General features: G+C 44.0%; 2 protein-coding genes across 2 annotated transcripts in view; both read right to left on the bottom strand.

Annotated features, from left to right (window-relative positions):
- PTPN12 (protein tyrosine phosphatase non-receptor type 12) overlaps positions 1–19228 on the bottom strand; it is a 76572-nt gene extending 57344 nt beyond the window's left edge. Inside the window, exon 1 of the mRNA XM_040544554.1 lies at positions 18995–19228. Coding sequence (XP_040400488.1) covers positions 18995–19093 — 99 coding nt within the window. The 5' untranslated portion in view covers positions 19094–19228. The remainder of the gene's footprint in view (positions 1–18994) is intronic.
- LOC121061658 (translation initiation factor IF-2-like) lies at positions 19185–20363 on the bottom strand (the record flags this gene model as incomplete). Its single annotated transcript, XM_040540824.1, is given in 4 exon segments — positions 19185–19283; positions 19285–19437; positions 19439–19678; positions 19680–20363. Coding segments are annotated over 4 exon segments (537 nt in total), but the record flags the coding sequence as incomplete, so codon positions are not given.
- Between the last annotated feature and the right edge of the window lie 2132 nt (positions 20364–22495).

Genomic DNA, 22495 nt, shown 5'->3' on the forward strand with positions numbered 1-22495 from the left:
ATCCTTCAGCATAAAAATCAATGCTTTCTCTTGACGAGGAAGCGATATTTTCATTTTTAAATCCTGACACCAAACATTTAAGTCTAACACCCTCATTCTAAGCACTGTCAGCCAACACTTTCTCTGACAACTCTTCCACCCATTGAACACAGATGGCCCAGGAGGTTTCATTTTTGATTTTAAGTGGCTTGAAACTAGTTTTTAAGCTCATTTAGAAAGTCCCTATATGGTCAGCAAACCCCCAAAAGGTATGTTACTGTACAGAATGCCTTAAATCCTCACAGATCAAACAGGGACCCACAGCAGGAGCATTACCTGCTCCCAAGCACAATGATTTCACTCAGCCCACATCAACAGAAGGTACCACACCGAACTACTAAACTATTAGGTTTAACAAAGAAAATGAGCACCGCATAAAGGTTTGGATTTTATTAATTCCCCTGAAATTTCTGTTTTTATCTTTACGCAGAATTAACATTTTGATGAATATCTTCTAAACGCTGTCCTCCGCTTAGGAACATTTTAGAAAAAAAAATGCATTTCTGTTAAAGCTCGTCCTGCTGCTTGGTTCCCAGTTAAACCAAGAGATGCCTCAGACAAGCTGCAGAGCACCAGCACCACGTGTTATCAGGCCTCACGCTTCGGTACGGGGATAGGCCCAGACCTGAAGGCAGCCTAGAGGTGAGGAACTGGTACCTCTGCCTCTTCTGGCTGCGCAGGTAACTTATCTTCTCCGTGGCCTGGGAGGACAACCAAGGAATGCAATACGTCGGATCAGTTTATTACAAACATCTGAGGCTCATATGCAAGCAACTTGACTGAGCGAAATATCCCCAACAAGCAACAGCAACGAGTCTGACAACGTAACCCTTAAACCTTAGAAGAAGTTACACAAAAACTGCTATTTTTTTTCTGTATTTTATTTTTCCTTACCAAAAAACCCTAAGAACCTAAACAAAAGCACATTTTAGGCAAGAGTACCCAAGAAAGATGGGCTTAAGCAGCAGTTGGCTCGCACGGTGCCTGTGGAGCCCATCCACTAGGTGTCAGTGTCCTCTCGGCAGGGGAAAGCCTCAGGCGCCACCAAGAAGGCGGCAGCCCAAACTTCTTGGTTTTGGGGTCAACTGCAAAGGAGGAAATCCTTCTAAAGCATCCCTATGGCCACCTAGGCCATGGCAGAAGCAGCAGTAAGAGTACACAGGACATAAATATAGCCCTAGTCCTCAGGTTTAGCCAGTAAGGTGAGAGGGTGAAGCTCAAGAGCTGTTTCTCAGACAATTACTGAGGAACGGAACAGCACAGCAGTCAATAGATATTAAGGCACTCAAAATTGGCAATAAAGAGTCTGCAAGATAAAGAAACTTCTGCTTCCCAGTTCCTAAATTACCCACTCCTGCCCCCCCCCCAAAAAAAAAACACAAAAACAAACAAAATGCTTTTGTACAAAAAAATATAATAATTATACAAGAATAGGATCTACCTCTACCAAACTGAAACAAGGCCTGAAGAGGTCAGAAGCAATAGGTTATGTGATCATAGCACAGTGTGAAATCCTCTGTGACAGACATAAAACCACCACACCCTAAGAGGCAGTGAGCAGAAGTCAAAGTTCAGGCCCACATGTGCCTGCTGGAGGAAGAAATGGGTGTTTCTATTCACATGCACTAAATCTAGATGTTCAGACCAACTCTTAGTTTGGGTCTGAAAGGAGAACAGCGATATAAAAGAAACATTAAACTTCATGGTCAGACCGCTCACCGGGAAGCTAATGCCAACCTACAAGCTACATGAGACTGCCAGGCCAGCAGGGAAGCAGCAACACACTTTACAAAGGCAGAGATACAGACAAGGTGCGGAGGCAAGGCAGGCTGAGCTGCTGTTAATACAGACATTTACATACCCGGCACTGGGCAAGACCTATGCTATCAAGGAAGCAGGCACAACAGCAGGCACAAGAAACCCTGCAGGTCTTGTGAAGGTGACTGGGAAGGCTACGAAGCTGAGAAAACAAATTTAAGAACCACAGAACACCCGAAGTTGGAAGGGACCCAGTGGGTTACAAGGTACAGGCTTCTCCTTGTGAAGGTATCACATTGGTTTCCCAGAGACATCTCTCACTCCATCCCACAGCAAAAAATACCCTTTGGTATATACATTTGAGCAGGCACAGGACCCGGCTAAAGACACAGCTCCAGCAGAACCACTCTAGTGCTATTTGGTATCCTTGCCAGACAGGAAAAAAGCAAAAAAAAAAATTTACCACAACTTTTCCCTTTAGAAATGGGAACTTAAAAAAAAAAAAAAAAAAAGAGGAAGTTGAACGAAAGGAAATTATACAGAGCTAAAAAAGTAAAGCATTTGCAAGCAGCACAGGGCCTGTCAGATGCCCTGGGCAGTGCTACCTCCCGCTGCCCCAGGACCCCTCTCAGTGGCAGACTCTGACTAAACTGAGGATGACTTCTTTTCTTTCTTTCTCTCAGTATTCACTAGTCAGAATAAAGCGTTAGGCTAGGAGCACATTTGACATATTTAGTATTCTGAAAGAAACCATATAATACCTTATGATCCTAAAATTCATCTATTCCTCTTCCTCCTCAGTGCAATACATATATTGCTAACTATATGCAACAGATTTCTTTTTTAAAATCCTTTCCAGGCAGCATAATACAGTCTCCTTCATGATGCTGCTTTGTCCTGAACACCACAGGTGTACTTATGATAGTTTTCATACCACTTCAACTGTTCATTGTTCCATAAGGCAGTTACTTTTAAGGAAGCCTTCCTTCTACCCAGCTCCTATTTGTCTGAGCAATCTTGTACCGTTTTGCCTCTTTGTTCGTATGCTGTCAATCCAAAGAAATCCCCAAACTGCCCTCAGTATGGAAGTATTTCAGGGTTTGGGTTTTCTTCCCTGGTGCATACACACACCACAGGAACGCTGTGCTTGCTGTTCTCTCTCTTTCAGAGCTAATTATTTTGACAATTTCAATGAACAAGCGGCCCTTTAAAACAAAGGCAATACTGGAAGCATTCTGACTAAATACCAACTCCAATAACACTTCCTAGAAGTCTTATTTACACCCTCTCTTCATCCGCCATGCTGCCACAAGTGGTTGGTCAAAGGCAGCAGAGGCACGGCTGAACAGTAGTCACCCACTCGCCTTTCTCCCCAGTTAAGCACATATGTATTGCAATGCACGACAGATTCTTATTTAAACACCACTAAACAAGCCAGAACTAAAAATATTTATAACATCTTAAGATCCTTTCCAGGCAGCGTAAGTTAATTTCATTCATATTATTCCTTTGTCCCAAACACCATAATTAGAGTTATTAATATTCAACTCATTTACTTTGTTCAAATAATAGGCCTATCACCTCAGCCTTCACAAAGCAAAAAGTAGTTTTCACAAAGCAATACTTCCTTCATAGCTTATTATTATACAATTATCTTACTAATTATTCTGTATTTAAATATTTAGATGTCATCAAAACCCTGTAAGTTACAAACGCGAATGGATTAATGACATTTGGTGGAACTCTTCAGTTTCCTATTTTAAGGTATTGCAAAATAAGATAAAACAGCAAAAGTAGATTCCAGGCCTTAACATTTCAAAAGGCACATCACAGAAGTAATCTAAAAGAAAGTAACCACTTCAGATACAACTCTTATGACTGACTTCAGATTTTAACAAAGTTTCCCAGTGGCTATAGCAGTAAGTGCACAAACTGCACTCACCCACTTCTCTCCTCCCTATGTTAAGGGAGCTGAAAAATGGAATACAGGGAAGAACAGTTTTTGATGATCTACATGATTGTAAGATATGCACAGAGGTATGTCCTACTTCTGTAGTTTGTTTTTTTTTAAGTTTGGTATAAGCCATGCCGCTGCTTCAATTCAAGACGGTTCAGCTCCTGGCACAACAAACCACTGGTAGGACACAGTTTCATACCCACAAGCAGGCAAAGGTTTTCGCTGGACTCTTTTTATTATGTTTTTTTACAGCTGCTATTTATACGATAATTTTAAGATTTTACATATCAATCTAGTTGCTCCAGACAATTTTAACATTTTCCTCCTCAGCCTTTTATTTCACTTCTCTTTAATCTTTTTTTTTTTTTTCCTAAAACACTAGTCTCCTTTATTGCAATTCCTTCCCCATATCAGCCCAAATACTGTCTTTATTCTAACTTGCTACTGACATTGGCTTCAGCCCACGCTGGCCCATCTAGGAACAGGGAAGTTGCTCAATACTAAATGCCTCCTTTCTCTGTTTATAGATATATTTCAAAAAATTCTCAGAAAATACTACAGCTGTGGTCAAATTCACATTCTAACTCTGGAAAAACGGAAGCCAAAGATACAGAATTAACAAGGTGACAGGGTGAGAAACTACGGCCGCCAACAAATCAGAAGAGAGACATTGGGCAGATTAGCATCACAAAGCTCACTGTCTGCAGAAACTGGAGTTATGCCTTGTTTGATTGTAAATACTTGTGACAATTCCTGGCGCAAACAGAACTGCTACCCTTTTGCTGCTTCTTTCAACTCGGTATATTGCTCAACACACGTTGCAGAACGAGCAGCAGGCTGCTAACCTGCTAACGCAAAGAAGCTGCAAATACCTTGTGGAGTTGACACTGCATTTTAGCGAGCTAAAATAGGAAGGCATCTCCTGCCTTTGAGTGTCTTCCTCCTAAAGCTTTTGCTCTTCACTGCTTTTTTCCTCCATCAACAGAGTTTTGATCTCCTGCAAGAACAACTATAGTTTACAGCATCTTACAGAGCACTGAACTTACAGCCGTCAAAATTAGAGAATCACCACTTAATTACACTTTTAGTCAACGGAAAAGTTTGTGAAACCACTAGTCATGGCTCTTCAGAATGACAAAATAAGTAGATGAAATAGAGCAAATGAGGAAAGTTGCATTACAAAGTTACTTCCTCAGAACAGGTCTATCACAGCTGCACTTGGGAAAGGCTAGACAAGAATGGAATCTCAAATTTTAGACTAAGATGGGAAATAGTAAAAGCAAGCAAAGCATGGGTTTCTTTTTTATGTTAAAAACAACTGGGAAAGTGAAGCTATGTAGTACTGAGTAACTTAAATGGAAGAGATTGCATTGCTACTTACATCCATGAAAACTATTTGACTTGCTTTCTAGTGTGAAAACAGGTAAATATTCAGTCAGCAAAAAATAAAACTTCTAAAATCCTAACGAGGTTACTGCCTACCACAATATTTCTGGCAAGGAAATGAGCTAGATATTGTGTGCAGTTTGGATTGGGGTGAAAAAATTGTTTCCAAATACCAGAACACCCCACACTTACTAAAACATTTTAAGTAAGTAGGACACAAGTTTCTCAATCTTACTTTCCCTTGATGCAAGAGGCAGCATTCCAAACAAAAATCAATAGTTTTAAAATGCCTCGATTTAATTTCAACAGTCAGTTAAGCATCTGCTGCAGCCTGACTTTAAAGAACAGCAGCATTTTTTCTAATGGCCTGGCCTCCTTAATCCTTGTGTGGTGCCTTCCCTTAAAGGCTACCTTCTTCTCATTCCCAGTTTCTAGCATCACGCATCAGTATTCCACGGGGTAAGCAGAATGGCGATTAATGCTAATGAGCCCAGACAGGAATACACATTTGTCCTTAAGAGACAGTAAGTGCATGACAAGTAATAGGATGAGACATGCAGCATTACTACCTCCTGGCTTTAAAATGCAAAATACAGAAAGGCATACAGGGTGGCCAAAATGAATCCAGTCACAGCAGCACTGACTTATCAGCGTCTCACCAGGACACAAGGGCTCCGTACAGAATGCCTTACGGCGAGCAGCACCTCGTGTCTGAACGCTGATGCACACGCTGCTTGCGAGAAGATTGCATCACCACCCCAGTGCAAACTGCGCTGCTGTTCTCTGAGCGTCGACTGCACCCTTATAGCTGCCAGGACTTTACGTTTATTTCAAGATACTCAAATGAGTTCTTTGGTCTCTGGGAACCTTGGTGAAAACCAAGCTTGGACAATTTGGTTCAATATTACAGCTCCTCTTTGTGAGGAGACAGATCCATAAGCAACTGGTCCAATGCTAACCCTGGAAGGTTAATCCTGGTGAAATGAACAGGCCATAACATGAAAAGTGATAGGGAACAGTGTGCATGATGATTCTTACCAAGGCCCTTTCCGATGCAAATAAAGAAAGCCCAACTTCGAGACAGAAAAAACAGACTTACATTCACAATAACTCTGGAGAAACTATTTCAGTCCCTAGAGCTGCTTTTAACCAGTCTGGTTAAGCTTCACTGTCCTGCTTCCCAGGCTTCTTGCCTCACTGTCCAGAGTTCATACACTAAGATTTTTACTTATTAAACACGTTGATCAGAGGTAACAGCATTTGCAAACTACCATTCTGTTGAAGAGGATAATAAAAGCAACAAAACACATGGCTAAGCTGTTCTGTACCGAACTTGAAACCAGACTCAAACAGACCAGCCAGCTGTACATGGGCCATTTAGTTAAGTAAAACAAACAGGACAAAAAAAAAAAGACTCATTACCTTCCCTCTTGTTATAACCCAACAACTGATCAAGCAATTAATGCTTGCACCGCCTAAAAGGGTACCAAACTACACTACAATTACTTGCCTTCAGTTCATTAAATCCATAACCTGTATAAGCTAACGCTTGTTCTGAAGAATTTCCCGGTTAAAGGAAGACAAAGATGAGGATGGACAAAGACATTTAACTCATTCACATGGTTTTCCACTCTCTTCTTCCGCTCACCCTGCAATGGCATCAGTATTCCCAAAACAGTAACAACAGATGGCTTAAATATGAGGAAACCATCCCAGCACTACAGTGGTAAGGAGAACAGGAGTAAAGTGGAAAGGAAAAGAGAAGCCTTCAGAAGCAGAATGAAAACAAAATATCCAAGACAGATCTGAGTTGAGATGTGCTGAATCAAATACACACGTTGGAAATTTGCATAAGATCTGACACACATACTAAGCCCAGTGGAAAATGACGCACTTTGCAGGGGTGATCCAACTGCTGGCTGACAGAAATGTACAATTCCTAGAGGGTATCTATCTTGTTTATACAGTGTTCAGAAGCTAGATCCAACAACCTCAAGACAAATCAAGAGACAGCCGCAGATGAATGCAAAAGGAAGCCCACAAGCACCAGCATTTCCACCATGCCACGGAAGAAAATTTTTTGCTGGAGATGCCCTTTAAAGTACACACTTCGCATAAGCTAAGTTCCCCCACAAACTGTTTCTTCTGGAGGCATTCTCAAGCCCAGTTTATAAATTACATTATTTTTATATACTTTCCACTCCCTGTGACATTCACATACCCACTAAGCTGACCTAACACAGGAAGTACAGAAAATCGCAAGCAAAAATCCAAACGAATCTTCACTTCAAGCATGTAGAACTGGTGAGCTACATTCCTATCAACAGAGCATTTCATGTTTTCAGTTGTTGCCAGTCAACAATAAATTCCACCAGCACACTAGCAGGAATCTGTTATGTTAACAGAAAAAGGAAAAAATAATCATACAAATCTTGTAAGTAAATATTGACTATTCTGTGACTCTCACTTCTCTTGGAAGAGTTTGCAAGGAACGGCAGCTGGAAAATCTACACGAGTACAATTCAAGGAACTCATGACTTCAGGTTTTGAAGTGCTATTACTACAGCCCCATCACACCTAAAGGACAAGGCACTGAAATGCAAGAACAGAAGAAACTCACTGTTGCATTTATTTACTGGAACTAATTCCAGTGACCCCCTGACGAGCCCTACAAGACCCTTTCACCTGACCAAAACCATGGTTGCATTTAATTCAAAGGTACTGTCTCCCTCTAAGTCAGTCAGTTCACTACTTATTATATCCCTGACCAAATTCTCTTTTTACTTTGCTACTGCTTTTCTCAACCTAAACGCATCCTGGCCTGCTGCACACTTCACACGTTTGGAAGTTATCTTCATCCGTAAGAGCCAGAAGTACAACAACGTAATAATCACCGAGGTTTTAGACATGCACGCAGTTTTTTCACGGGATGATCACACTGCCTTGCTTTACCAGCCATGGAGCATTTTTTTCTAAGAATACAGGAAGGGAAGCCTATTATGTATGCTATACGGCTGTACAAACAGGATGCTGCCTTCGTTTTCACACAATCACCAACTTAAACAGCGCGATGCTTTTTTAAATGCTCGAAGGATGCGTTGCTATAGCTTTGCACCCAAAATGCTGTCATGTGTAATAATGTATAAACGGCCAAATCTGAGCTCTCGTTCAGGATATTTTGTATTAGAAGTAGACACAGAATTAGCTAGCATTTTAACAGTAAATATTTCCCCTTAGGAAATGGCAGTTTGTAAATGGATTTATGGCAACAGCCTGCTGACATTATGATGCACACATTTTTGCAGTTTTAGCGGTCTCTCAGTTTAAATAATTTATTTACAAGCTACAGATTCATGTAATTTGTAAAAACACAGCTAGGCTTCTTCCCTCTGCCACAGTTTCACGTATTCAGGTTTCTACTTGTTTTTTTCAGAGCAACAGAAATAGTAAGTTAAAGTCCTAAATAACTTGCAGGCAGCATTTTCACTATAATTAAAAAAAGAATTGAAAGGTCAAATTTCATCATCTTAATAAAAATATTAAGAAAATATCTGGCACCAGTTTAAAGAGCATCCGGTGCAATGTTTCTACAGAATATTACAACAATTTCATGGTAATTCCCACAGCAGTTCTATGGAATAGCCTTTGAAAAACTTCTTCCACTTACAAAGAAAAATATAAAAAGGCTGTGATTATTGATTTGCGACCGTAAGGCGTAACGTCCAGCTTAACAACTTACACCAGAACATTCAGCTTGAAAAACTGACTTGTGCCCAGAGCTTCGGTGTAGCAGTTTTATAGCAAAAAGCTGTTAAAGAAAGCAAAATACGTCACACATCCCCCTTCTGGGCCTACTCTGCTAAGAGTGGAAGTAAGAAAAATAAAGCTTTTTATAAAAATAAGGCACTTCTTCACTAAAAATCAATTGCAGTGAGTGGCTCAAGTGCTTTACCCGCCTAAAATCATAGCCATTTTTCTCCATTCACATTCGCACGCAGCTATATTTATACTACCTCACAGGAAACAAGTTAGAAGTGGTTTTACATTTTAGTCTGGTCATAATAAAAATCAACGCATCTTTGGGTAGCCACCTATGCTGCCAAAAATGGAAGTCTCAGAAAAAAAAACCTGTGAAAGAAAAGATACTTACAGTGATCTGGGGAGACTCGCAATATCTACGAGATTATTTCCTTCCTTTAACAGTTTGTGCAATAGGGCTGCTGCCCGAGAGGCAATTTAGAATAAATTCATTTCTGCAGGAATTCCCAGGTTCTTGAAGCAGTTAAACTAACCTACATATACCCTTCCCTCTAGAACAGGGCTTCGTTTTCCAGTTTTATTTTGAGCTAAATTGTTCCCTTGAGTGCTCCTACAGGACAACTGTATTCATTTCAATTAACAATTACCTACTTGCTAAAATTATCAGAATATGTAAGAGGCAGTAACTAATAATCAAAGCAGAGCTTTGACTTGCAATCCCGTTTTTTATATAAGAGGGCAAAGACTGAAGTACAAAATAAACAAAGATTTAAGACTGCCTTTCCACATGTAGAAAATCAGTAAAAAAAAAAAAGCTGTACACTGCAAAAAACGCAAAACCTAATGCATTTACCACCAAGGCAGCCAGTCACCACCTCATGAATCCAAGGTGGCCATGATCTAAGTGCAGTGCCCTATTCGTATCACTTGTGTTGTTTGTTGAGCTTTTTATGGCAATTGTTCAGTTCTGTGCAAAGACTGAACAAATACTGGGCAACAAACCTAATAAAATCTGCGCGAGGAGGAAGCTATACGCAGGCACCATACATGTTACCAGGACACCGAGTGCCTTGGGGAAAAAAAGGCACTGCTCCACCACAGGGTTACACGTTAGAGAGTCAAATGCAGTCAAATAAGAAGTGAAACACTTAGGAACGGAGTGGAACAAAGTGCTTTCAGAAGCGGTGGGGAACACCACTTGTGCTTCTCAAGAACTGTGCAGCTCCCACGGCAGTCAGGCATTTCTACATGATGCATTATGTACGTGGCAAGTCCCTTGAACACTTTAAGGACAGGACACCCACGTAACATCATCTGAACTGGGAATCAGTCGTTCACAGACAGCTGTGTCCTCCAAGTACCAGCAGAGGAAGTATCAGTTAAGAATAATGCCGTACTAACAGCAGGGAAAGACAACATCTATCCAGGAAATCAACCACTGGAACAGAAGTTAAAAATTCTGGACCAACTGCCCCGTGAAACTCTCGAAGGTGGTGAGTAGCTTGGAGTCATGCCTACTGGTCTCTGAAGCCTAGCCCAACTTTCATGGACTAGAATCTTGTCTACACAGCTGCAGACATCGAGCTCAGCACAAGAAATGGAGTTCTCACTCCCAGTATTGACCTGACAGCAGATATACACAGTACCTCTCTGCTACCACTGCTAACAGCCCATTCCCAACAAAAGCAAGAAGATCAGACCATGCCATTCACGGGCCACAATCTTTTCAGCCTCCCATTGATTTTCCTTTGTTAGCTTTGTCTCGAATAAGGAGTCTTGGCCCCTCGTTTCCATTGTAGCCCTGCTGCACAGCTGAGAGATGGTCATCTGCCTCTCCAGAACCAAAATAAGAACTGCTCTTAATCTCACTGATCCATGCAGAAGCTGCGTTTCCTGCAATCACAAAGGGTACAAGACATCTGTGTGTTTTCAGATAAAAAGAAAAAGCAGATGTCATCCACATGTGCCAGTAAGAATGACAAGACAAGACAGATCCACTAGACAAATGCAACAAGACGCAAAATTGTTCAAGAGGACGCCACTGAAACACTGACCTTAGAAAAATAAACACCACCAGCTAGAACTTAAAAGACTACTTAAGAAGGAAGTTAATTTAAGACGAGTTTGTTTAAAATTTGCAAGTTCAGTATTTTAACTAAGAGATTAAAGTCGTGCATATGTTCTTTAAAGCAATATGGCTTTAACTAAGTTAATTACCCCTTAGGAGACTGACGCTTTCCAGCCCATTAGTTTAGACACCAAAACTAGTAGCACTACACACTTAAATGTTACTGAGATATATTAGTTTTAAGAATCAAGGCTTGCTCTCCAACATATGCAAAACTAAGGCTATAACTCTTCCTCCAAAGAGAAAGGAACCCAAATTACATGGATAAGCTTATGACCACTTAACTGTGTCGGATGTCTCTGTTAGTGAACTAAAAACTGAACACGACAACCAATTCATACAGCACTTACTAATTTCAGTCTCCTAATTTAGTTGCCCATGGCACATTAATAAAGCTGGCCAATTCAATTGTTTTACTGTATTAAGGGGGCTCAGAAGTAAAATAAATAAAACAATTAACTGTCAGAAGTATCACGGCAGAACTTCCTTCAAAACTGCTGATGCTTCCTTCTAGCAATCCGAATGAATGAAACTTATCTTTAGTTGCTTTTGTTCCTTTGTTCTCATGGACCTCTCAGTTCATGAGACAACATCATTCATAGCTTCAGTCCTCTTATAATAGCTAGTTATTTTTCCTTCTTGAAGTTACTGGCTACATCAGCTTGCTACTTTTTACAGCTGATATTTCTAAGCTTTTCTTTCACAAGGTACTCCCATTAAAGCCACGATGGCTGTAAGCCTTCCCACAAAGTGGTTACCACCAACAAAATTACCTTTTAAAGGAATTAAAATCTCAGTCTGTAGCAAGATAGCAGGAAAAATTAGGTCAACCAAACTAGGTCATCCACTTATACCTCTATTTATCCGGTACCTTTGGGGAATTTTTTCTACCTTATCTTTTTAGAATGAACGAAATTCTTACACGGCTAAAGTGGATGGCAAAAGAGTAGCTAGCAGAGGCCCTCTGAGATACAAGCTGTAACTTTCCAACTCAAATCTCACAGTGACTCAATCATCCTGACATTGCTATTGAAAGATACTATGAAACAATGATTCGCAGCCCAGAAGATGGTCCTAAACTCCGATGGGCTTCTCATGCTCTTCTCCTCCTAATCTTTTGCTTAACTCGCTGTTGTGCTCTCAGCTTTCCTCGTCAGGCTTCTAGCTTAATTCTCGTACTGTCCTGGTGGCACTGGGTCAGAACACGGCATCGCTCCTGGGAGGTGCAGAAGGATTTGAGACAGCGATCCACCAATGCAGCACTCCCCGTGACTCCTGATTCTGGATCAAGAACTCGGCAGCGGGATCAGAGCGCTCTCCTTCCACGGATGCATTCTGACCAAACCTCTCTGAAATAAATTAATGAGTTAAGTTTCTACTGGTAAGTTTTTTTGTCTGACGAAGCAGGAAAACAAGGAGATCAGTCCCTTTCCAACTTTCACGTACTAGTTAATAGAAAAGGAAACGCATATCCATGCCTCACTTACGGCAAATACGCAGAGCTGAGCTATCCCAGACTGCACGGACATGACCATAGCAATGGTGGAGTGACACCAGCCCAGGGAAAACACCAGGATACAAGTGCTGTACTTCCTAGCAGCACAAACAGCTTCTCCTCTATCCGTTAACTTATGCTCTACTCAGTTCCACATCTGACCTTTAACGCTGATGCCTCTCCCTAAGTAAAGGGGATTTTTATGAAACCAAGAAAATCGTCATCTAGGCTCTGACTTCAGTTCTAAGATTGTGTACTCAAGGCACTACTACAGTTTTTGTCTTCCCCCAGCACTAACAAACGCATTACTATTCTCCCTGCGCTGAAGTGCCCTACATACTAAACGTATTACAGCACTACTGGAGCAGTGCAAGTCCCTTCAGCACAAAATCCATCAATCTCATACTGATGGTGAAGAAAATCAAACACTGTTTTCTGTTTGTGACAAATTAATGCCTTTAAGATGAATTTGAAAAGCTTTGGACTAACTATTAAAAACTTCCTATTAGCAAATGTATGCACATTAGATAAGCAGATATTCAGATTAACCTCTCCTGGGCTGCAGAGCTGGTAAATTACATTTAGCAGTAACACTACAGGGCAAAAACACCCCGAATGTATCAGAGCTTTAAGGTTAGTTATGTATACCTCAGAACAAGAAATTGTTTCTGTGTAATATAAATTGTTTCTGCAGAAATTATATAGATATAAGTGCAATAATGTGTATATATATATATATACACACAGGTATCTGCACATATGTAGAGCTACAGACCTATAGATTAGAGCCTAGCATAGATGAACTATGGTCACCTGAGACATGTACCTATGGATTTCTCTTTCTGCATCTATCTACATATAGCCATGTATATATGTGTACACATATATATATATGTATATTTATACACACCAAAATTATTGCAGGACTGAGATCATAATAAAAGCTAAGTAAGTAGTTGACACCATTTAAAATTAATTAGGATGCGTGCAGTATGCCACAAGGTGCAAGGTCAAGATTATCACTTGCTTCTCCTGAAGAATTTAATAATACCCAAAATGAGCACACAAACCTTTAGAACATAAGAACAGGAGACTTGCATACTGCTGTCTTCAGAGGCTGAGCAAACAGAGCTTATTACCACGCAAGTTATTTGACAAAACCCAGAGCGTTGCCCAACCGCGTTGTTTTAGTTTCATCTGCCTGAAAGAACAACGGCAACTTTAGGCCAAGTTCGCAAGTTCTTATACCCCAGGGTGACTACAGGAGCTTCGTGGTTGTATTCAGCCACCCCTAGGAAAATTCAGAGTGGCATCTTTGAAACAACAGCAGCAGCACTCGTTTCCTCAGGAGACGACAAAAAAAAAAAGTGTAATGGTGTTCATAGAAAGTTGCATTTTGTGTAACACTTAAAGAACAGCGTTTCACGAAATTCCAGAAGCTTCTGAAGTTAAGGGGTTACCGAAAATATTATTCGGTCATATTGCTCCAGCCAGAAGTAGCCTACATAAATGGAGCTTTATGGCCGGCCTGTATGACTTAGCATTGCTCACAATGAAGTAATCTGTTCCCCCCACACCCCCGACCAAACCAACGGCAGTCAATGAAACGCAGCTAGCAGGAATACGCTTCAAAAACACATTAACACTCAAAGTAATGCCTAATATGGAAGACCGACAAGACCAGAGACAATTTCGACTCTGAAATTTTAAGGCTGAAAGCCCTTCAAAGCGGTGCCCCAGCTGCCTGTGACCCATTGCACAGCTGTAAAAGCAGAGCTCCTCGCAACGTGCCGCTGCACCGCACGCTCACGGTCCTTCTCCCAACGGCCACCAACCCTGGGAGCACGCTCACGGGAAGACAAGTGCTCAGAACTGGTGACGGCTGGTCAAAATCCCCCCAGGTTACGTGAATTTCCCCCAAAACCCGTTTTTATACCAATCGCTTTTAAAAATTTTATATATATATATATATATATATATATATATGTATGTACGTGTGTGTGTGTGTGTGTGTGTATATATATATATATATATATATATATATATATATATCAGTTAACCTGTTTTTGAAAGTCTAGCTGACTCTATGCAAGTGTTTTTCCTACTTGAGCCTTAGCAGATAGAAATTATTTCTCTTCAAAAGGCACCGTGTGTTTTACAATGCAGAGGAAGAAGCCTAAGCAGAGAGTTCATGTTTCAGATTATGTTACAAGCATGGAACTCATTCAGTAAGTAAATACTAGAAAACAACAAAAAATAAGCATATAGACATTGATTTTTTATTTTTTAAGAGAACTTCAAAGTAATTGATGATGTAATTTTGGAGGCATAGTACTCCTATCCTTCTCCACTAATTTTCCTGATTGTGTACTTGCTCTATAAATTTGAAAAATACATTCACAGATACACCGAAGGTACATTAGTGGTATTTGAATTGAGAAAGTTCACACAAATGCACATTAATATACAGACAAGCTTTTAAGACGGGTCTTTCATAAGTGCTGTGGTTGCAACTGAATGTATTATTTGTGATCTCTTTAACACTATATTACACCGTACAGGAATTAGAACAAAATCCATGGTGTGTTTATCATTATTACATGGACTTTTACTACGTATCTCAGTCATCTTGATTGGTATTTTAGAGTAGCCTAGATTGTTATTTCATTTTTAATAGTCTCAGGTATTTTAGAAGTCAAGCATATCCCACCTCCCCTTTTTTCACAAAAAAAAAAAAGTGAGGCAGCAGTATTTAAAAATCAAAAATCAAAAAAATAAAAACCAAGAGATTAAGAGGGACACCTATCATAAAGGCAACCTTTTATCCACTTCAAATGAATGACCCATTCAAAATCCCTTTCATACTTTAGAATACAGCACATCAAGCTCTTCAGTATCTCAAAACCTACGAGTTAGAGCTTAGATGGATTGAACAGAAGACAGACAGGGGTCTCCTACAGAATACCCAAAACAGAAGCCAGAAACACCTTCAGCCATTCTCTGTGCTCCATTAAAACAGATTCCCCAAGGGTATAACTCAAAATAGTAGGTCAAATTGTTATACTCTGAAAAACATTTGAAAAAAAAATTGATTTTTTAACAAAATGCTTCACACTGTTCATATTTCAGTTGTCCTGTAACAATGTCAATCTACATCAGAGAACTGATAGCAATGCAAGTAGCAGAATGCTTTTGTTGGATGACTACACAAGAAAAAAAGATGCGTTAGCTGTGAACATATTAAACGTAAACCAGTGAAAGTATTTACAGAAGTCTTCCTAAAATCTGGAAGCTAGGAAAACTGTTTGCTCCACGTGGACCTTTGATTTCCAATCCTTGTTTGAGACGAGACACGTTCATTACAGGAATCCGGAATCTAGACCAGGCTGCTTGCGAATACACAACGATACAATGCACGACAAAACACAGAACACCACGAGGAAGCAATCTGTACTCCAGTTTGCCCTAAGAATGGTGTCAGCTTTGATGCACTTTAACCATGCGTTAACCATACCTAACGTGCATTACTTTAGGAAATGCCCACTTGCCCCTAGAGCCACAGACGTGCGCTCCCTGGCAAGACCCACTGGCAAACGAGCGATACATTGCTGCCAAACGACACACTTCATTTCCACCTTATTGTGTGCACCCATAATACTCAAGTGATCTACTAATAAAGTCCTACTTACTTTTCAGTGCAAACTAATTAAAATTAAATACATTTGACTGCCAGTAAAAGACTCGTTACTGATGCCTACGCTATATAATTTACCTTGCAGGCGGGAAAATAAATAATTAAGCCACTTCTCCACCTTCCGAGTGGAGCATGTTTTCAGGGATGTCAACGGCATTATTAAGTAGCAGTCACATTTATCTAAGCTATGGCCTTTCAATAATATTCAGCCAGGCTAATCAGAAGCCTTCAGTCAACCAGAGCCTACCTGCACACAGCTGTAGCTCTCTTACCACCTCTTCAGAACTCCATGGCACCTGTCTATCAAGCACCTTTAGTTCATTCACTCGGTCCTAAATATAATTCTGTAAGTCAGCTACTCAACGCAGTCAAAGGCAATAAAGACATGAAAATAAAGAACTGTTTCCAATTGCATTCACTCAGTATTCCTCTCCTATTTTTAGATTCCATTTTGACTTGAAAATGAAGCGATGAGTAACAGCAATTCCTTTTCTACACACTTGCCGTTGCGTTGCAGCAACAATACATCCTGCACTTAAATGAGAACATCATTCCTCCCCAGAAAATCACTACTGGAACCTACAGAAAAGATAATACAGAAGCTTTTTACCCCCTTCATCTCTCCTCCTCTCTCCGATCATTTTAATGAGTATCTAAGCATTGGTCTGGAAAAAAACAACAAACAACAGCAAAAATGACATGCCCTTAGTGAAAAATAATTGGTAATTACGATTCTCATTGCTACACTAATCTGTATCTGCTTTGGTACGTGCAGGTGAACATTGAGACTGACGGGAACATTCCTGTCAAAGAGCAGCATCCCGGTTTCCTGGTTTTCCTATGACTTCCTATGCAGAAGGAGCATGTGGGTTGGAAACAGAAAGCGTTAAGAGCACAAAAGAAATTTTGAACACAGTTCTTTCCGAAGCATTCAACACTTTTGCAGGTAACACACCTTTTTCCTGAAACGCCTCGCTAGTTGGTTTCTGTGACCCTATTTTCCCATTTTTAGCAGCGTTCTTTCCTTACTGCTCGACTGGAGCAAAGGGAAAGCTTACGACTATACAGCCAAAAGCTACAGAAACAATGCGCTGTCAGGAACAGAACAGAAACCAAACCTACTTTTCCTTACAGAGCGGGGACTATTTAGGAGAAAGGATGACAAAACTATTGTTAAAGCTTTGTTACAGTCCAACTGCATACGTTACGCTACTTATCAGACCCGAAATGGTAGCAGCTGATTACCAGATCTAATACATACAGCGTTTAACAGAAGAGATATTAGAAGCCCTGCATTTCCTAGGCCACCCTTTCTAGTCCACGTGAACCAGACTCCCCAGTGCTAGATGTCAGCGTGCGTTTAATAGCAATTATATCACTAAACCCATCCCTTAATGAGGGTTCTGCCCCATCCCTTAACCTCCCCGTTACCCCAGGATGCTGCCGCCCTAGAGCTGTGCCCCCCCCCTCGGGTGCAGCCCCCCGGCTCCCCCATTCCCCCTGCCTTTCCCACAGGCCAGGCTGGGCCGGCTGCTTGCCCTGAGCTTGCCCTGGGCTTGCCCAAGCCCCTGCCGGCTCGGTGGCCCGGGGCTGCCCTTCCCCGGCCCCGCTTCCTCCCGCAGCCCTCTCCCAGCCCTTGCGCAACATCCGCAGCCCCGATGCGACATTTCCATCCCGGTTTTTTTTTTTTTTTTTTTTTTTTGTTCTTCCCGGACCATTAGGGAAGGCTGACAGCTCCGAAGGCTGGCAGAGGGGTTTGATCCCAAACAGCGCCGGAGGATAATAATAAGGCGAGCCCGGGGGGGATGCGCGGTGCTCGCCTTCCCCTCTCCTGCGGGTCCAGCCGGGTTTTCTGTGCTGTTTAGGGACTTAACAGGGGCTGCTCGATCCCAAGCATTGTGCGATTCAAAAGGCAGATCACCTCGAGCGGGTTCACAGCCCGATCAAACTGGGGAAACGGACTCGGCAAAGGGGGAAATCCGCCGATAAACGCCCCCCCTTTTCCCCAGGGCACGGCCGCGCTGGGCAGGGGCTGGCGGGGAGCTGGGCTGGGCTGGGCTGGGAGGAAGAAAGGCCGAGGGATGCAGCCAGGGCTGCCATGGGGGATGGGGAGCGAGGGGAGACGGTGGGAAGGGAAGGGGAATATTCCTCCCAGGGACGTTCAGGGCATTTAACCCGTCTCCTGGGAGGGAGCAGGGGTGTTAAAGGGGCAGACAAGGGGGGCCCGCTGGCCCCACACAGCCCCGCAAGGAGAGGGGCTCCCCCTCACCATCTGCTGGGGGAAGGACGGGGCTGTGGGGCTCCTGTTTAACTGGGGGGGGCTCCCGTTTAATTGTCTCTCACCGTGAGCAGCCCCCTCGGGAGGGGCTGGGGAGGGGAGCTGGGGCTCATCTCCCCCAGGGGGGCGGTTATAGGGGCCCGTTATGGCCAGTTACTCCCCCAGTTATGGGGCCAACCCCAATTATAGGGATACCCCCCGGTTACAGAGTCAACCCCTGTTATAAGGATACTCCCCGGTTATGGGACCAGCCCCAGGTATAGGGATAACCCCGCTATGGGCCCAGCCCCCTGTTACTGGGGTACCTTCACGGTTATGGGGCCAGCCCCCCGGTTACGGGGGTGCCCCCCCCGACTATGGGGTACCCCCAGCCGACCCCTATGAGTGTGGGGGGCCACGGCCCAGCTCGGGGGCCACACGACGGCATCTCACGGTGCTCGCCCCCCTTGGTCGCTGGGGACCCCCGGGACCCTCCCCCCTGCCCCTCGGCCGCCCCTCACCATGAAGTCGGAAGCGAAGTTGTCCTCCCCATTGTGGTCCGTGTCCTTCATGGACTGCACCCGCCGGATGAACCTCCTCAGGATCTCCTCCTGGCTCATCCTGCCCCGCCGGGCGGGAGCCCCCCAGCCCCGGCCGCTCGCTCCTTCGCTCGCTCGTTCTCCGCCTCGAGCCCCCTTCCGCCGCCCTCCCTCGCCTCTCCTCACGCTGCCGGCCCGGCTCCCGGCCCGGCTCCCGGCTCCCCACCCCGCTCAGAGCCGCCCGGCCGCCCCCTCCATCTCCCCTCCCTCCAGCCCGACCCTCCCCGGGCGCCACCGCCACAGGGACACGACGTAGTCCCCTCCTCCTCCTGCCCTCCCCCCGCCCTCCCTACGCAGGCGCGGCACCCGCCGCCCCGGCCTCGGGAAGAGGCCCGCCCCCGCGTCCCTCCTATTGGCTTTCCCCCCACGGTTCCCTCATCCTATTGGTCGCCCGTCACGCTAATCAGCGCCTAGCCCGGCCTCGGGGGAGAGCTCCGTTCCGCTCTCCGCCTCGCCCAGCCGCGCCGGCCCCTCCCGTTTCCCACGGATGGGACCTTCCGCCGGGCGCCGAGCGGAGCTGTGGACGGGACCACTTGGAAGGCGGACGGGGGGGGAGGGAGCCCGAGCGGAGCGCGGCGACGTTCGCTCCGGCTGGAGCACAATGGGGGCGGCGGTGGGTGCCGGCGGCCCCGGGGCCGGGAGGCGGCGGCATGCCGGGACCTGTAGGCGCAGCCGGCGCTTACCCCCGGTGAAGGGACGGCTCCCGGCGGTGCCCGCCGTCCCCCCTGTCCCGTAGCGGCCCGCCGGGGAAGGGCCGTGCCGGGTGGGAAGCCCGGAGCCGGGGAAAAGTGACCGAGGCGGGGCGAAGGGCGCCCCGCGGGGCCGGGCAGGGCGGCGGGCGAGCTGTGGAGAGCGGCGGGAAGATGGCGGCTGGGGGCTGAGGGGAGCGCTCCCCGCCTCTGTTTTTGCACTATTTTTAACAAAAATCGCCTCGTGAAACGCCGAAACGCCGCCCGGGGGTATGTGGGGTCGTGTGTCAGCGGCAACTCGTACCGCGGGGCTCCGCTGCGGAGCTGGGCACACAACTGAGCGGCACGGGCTGTGCCCCCTTGCTGGGGGGTGCCCGCAGGGTCGTCAGTCCTTACCAGAAAATATCTTAAATTTCCTCCTTCCACGTTATCGGATGTTATGGCAGGGTCGAAGCATTAAGAGCCAACACCATGAAAGGGTGCTATTTCTGCCTTTTTCTCCACGTTAAGAAGTTAATTTATTGTCACCTGTTATTAGTATTAGTTATATTTAAAATGTTTGTTCTGCTTTTGTATTGGGCTTCAATAAAATCAAAAAGGAAAAATTAAACTTCAAAGTCTATTTTTTTTTTAAAAAAAAAAAAAGTGCTTCCCAACAGAGAGATTTTAAAGTAAATTCTTTTGAAATTGTGTCTTACCATGTTCAAAAAAAAAAGAAAATCCATTGGATATCTTCAGTACGCCTTCTGTACGCAGAAATATGTGTCTATCCTTTATAAGGAAAAAATAATTAGCCTCATTGAGCATTGTCTTCGTGTTTGGTGCCTTGATTACATGTGTAACTTCTGCTTCATCACAACTGCTTCAGCAGAGGCAAATAATTTGAGGTATGTTGTATAAAGCCTCACAGCATAATAAATATACAGAATAAAGTCTCTAAGTATAATTTTATCGGTGAAGAGGTGCATGGCCTTTATGGATGTAGCTGGTCCAATAAAACCTTATAACAGACTCATGATGAAGTTAAAGGTAAAGCACTCTGCCAAATCACCCCTTCCCTACCCCTTCAAAGCATCATTCCTACCTGCTGCAGCATGGTGCTGTTGTGGGACCCTGCAATAAACCAGGCCATGGAACTGAGCTGTGATACAATTCCACAGGAAAGCTACTTTTTCTTCTTAGGTGATTCAATTAAGCTGGCTTTGCTACAGAAGCAAGCCTACCGATTAGCTTGGTCTTCCTGCGGTGGTCGAAGGTGTTACTGGTTTAGAACAATTGCCAGAGATCACCGCCTTTACAACAGAATTGGTAAAATCGCATGTTACCAACTTCAGCCCAATTCAGTGCCTGTTAACATCAGCTTCACAGTGAAGGAAGGTATTGAGCTACATAAGATGTCGGACTCTGAACGGCAGCTGCTGGTGCACGGACGCGTTTCCTTCTGCTGCATCTGCTACAGAAGCAGTCATCTCTGGCAGAGGGGCAGGCTGGAAAATTCAGAGGGTTAGCGTTCTTGAGCGGTTTGCCAGAGACTGCAGCCTCCTGTAAGAGGGTTGGTTTTTAGCAGTGGATGTTCATGGAGACTAACGTGTGGCAGACTTAAGGACACGTCAAGGAACTGCTGAAGGGGAGACAGTTCTGTGCCGAGGCAGTGAGGCTTGAAGAGCTCCCAGCTGCACTGGAACCTCCTTTCCACTGCACGTGGATGTTGAGGTCTGAGCATCCCACGCAAACACATCAGCTGTCAGTGCCCAGGCTCCTCTTCATGTCCTTTGCACCCTCTCCATAAGTATCAGCCCCAAAGAGCCCCAAAGATGTCTGCTTTTCTTGCTTTAATCCCTCTCTTTGTTCTCCTTTTCCTCCAAGCCTCCTCTTTCCTCTCCATCAACAAGCAACGTTAAAGGCACGTACAGAAGAAAAGAAAAGGGCATAGCTGTGACTGGTATCATCAGATAACCTTTTCGTGACACCTTGCTTGATTTCCTTCTGCTTCAGGGAAGGTTGCTTCATTTGCTCAGCAGTCACCCTGGCAAACCTGATCACAGTGCCAGATGGCATGTAATTTTAGAAAAGTGATAGCTGGGACTAAGCAACCAGATGAAGAAAAGTCTTGAATGTGGTATGGTCTTCTTTACTCATGTATCCACACAACAGAATTACAGAGGACTTGATAGGAGGGAAGGAAAGGTCACAATTTATTGCGTTTGGATCTCAGATCATTATTGCCTTCCATTAAAGGACCCAAGTTATCAATCTGGCTGGCCTGGTTCATAATCGATCGTCGCGTCGTAATAAACTGTTTTACATTAGCAAGTGTAACAGTGACCTTTCCTCTGGGTTAACTGATAAGAAGAGTATATACAGTCTTGGGGGAAGAAAAGAAAAGAAAAGCCCCCCAACCCAGGCATGTGTTACTAGCCAAAACAGAGGTATATACAAAACAAAGCAATTAGAAATACCTGGGTGGAGACCTTTGCTTAGCACTGTTTGCATATGCATGTGTACTTGTTAGGGTTGCCAGATATTCCTGAGCACAAACCCAACAGCACCAGTTTTATCTCCCTCAGCCCTGCAAATGTTGCACTTGGCTGTCTCATCTCTTTGCTCTGAACACAGAAACCTGAACTTTCAACAGCAGAAAGAGTGCTTTAACCGAGACTTTTGATCTGAAACTCTTACTGCCTGGGTTAAACCCAGACATCTGACCAATGCAGCATGTGTGCATGAGTGTGTA

The sequence above is a fragment of the Cygnus olor genome, chromosome 1 (genome assembly GCF_009769625.2).
Source record: "Cygnus olor isolate bCygOlo1 chromosome 1, bCygOlo1.pri.v2, whole genome shotgun sequence".
Taxonomy (NCBI): Eukaryota; Metazoa; Chordata; class Aves; order Anseriformes; family Anatidae; genus Cygnus; species Cygnus olor.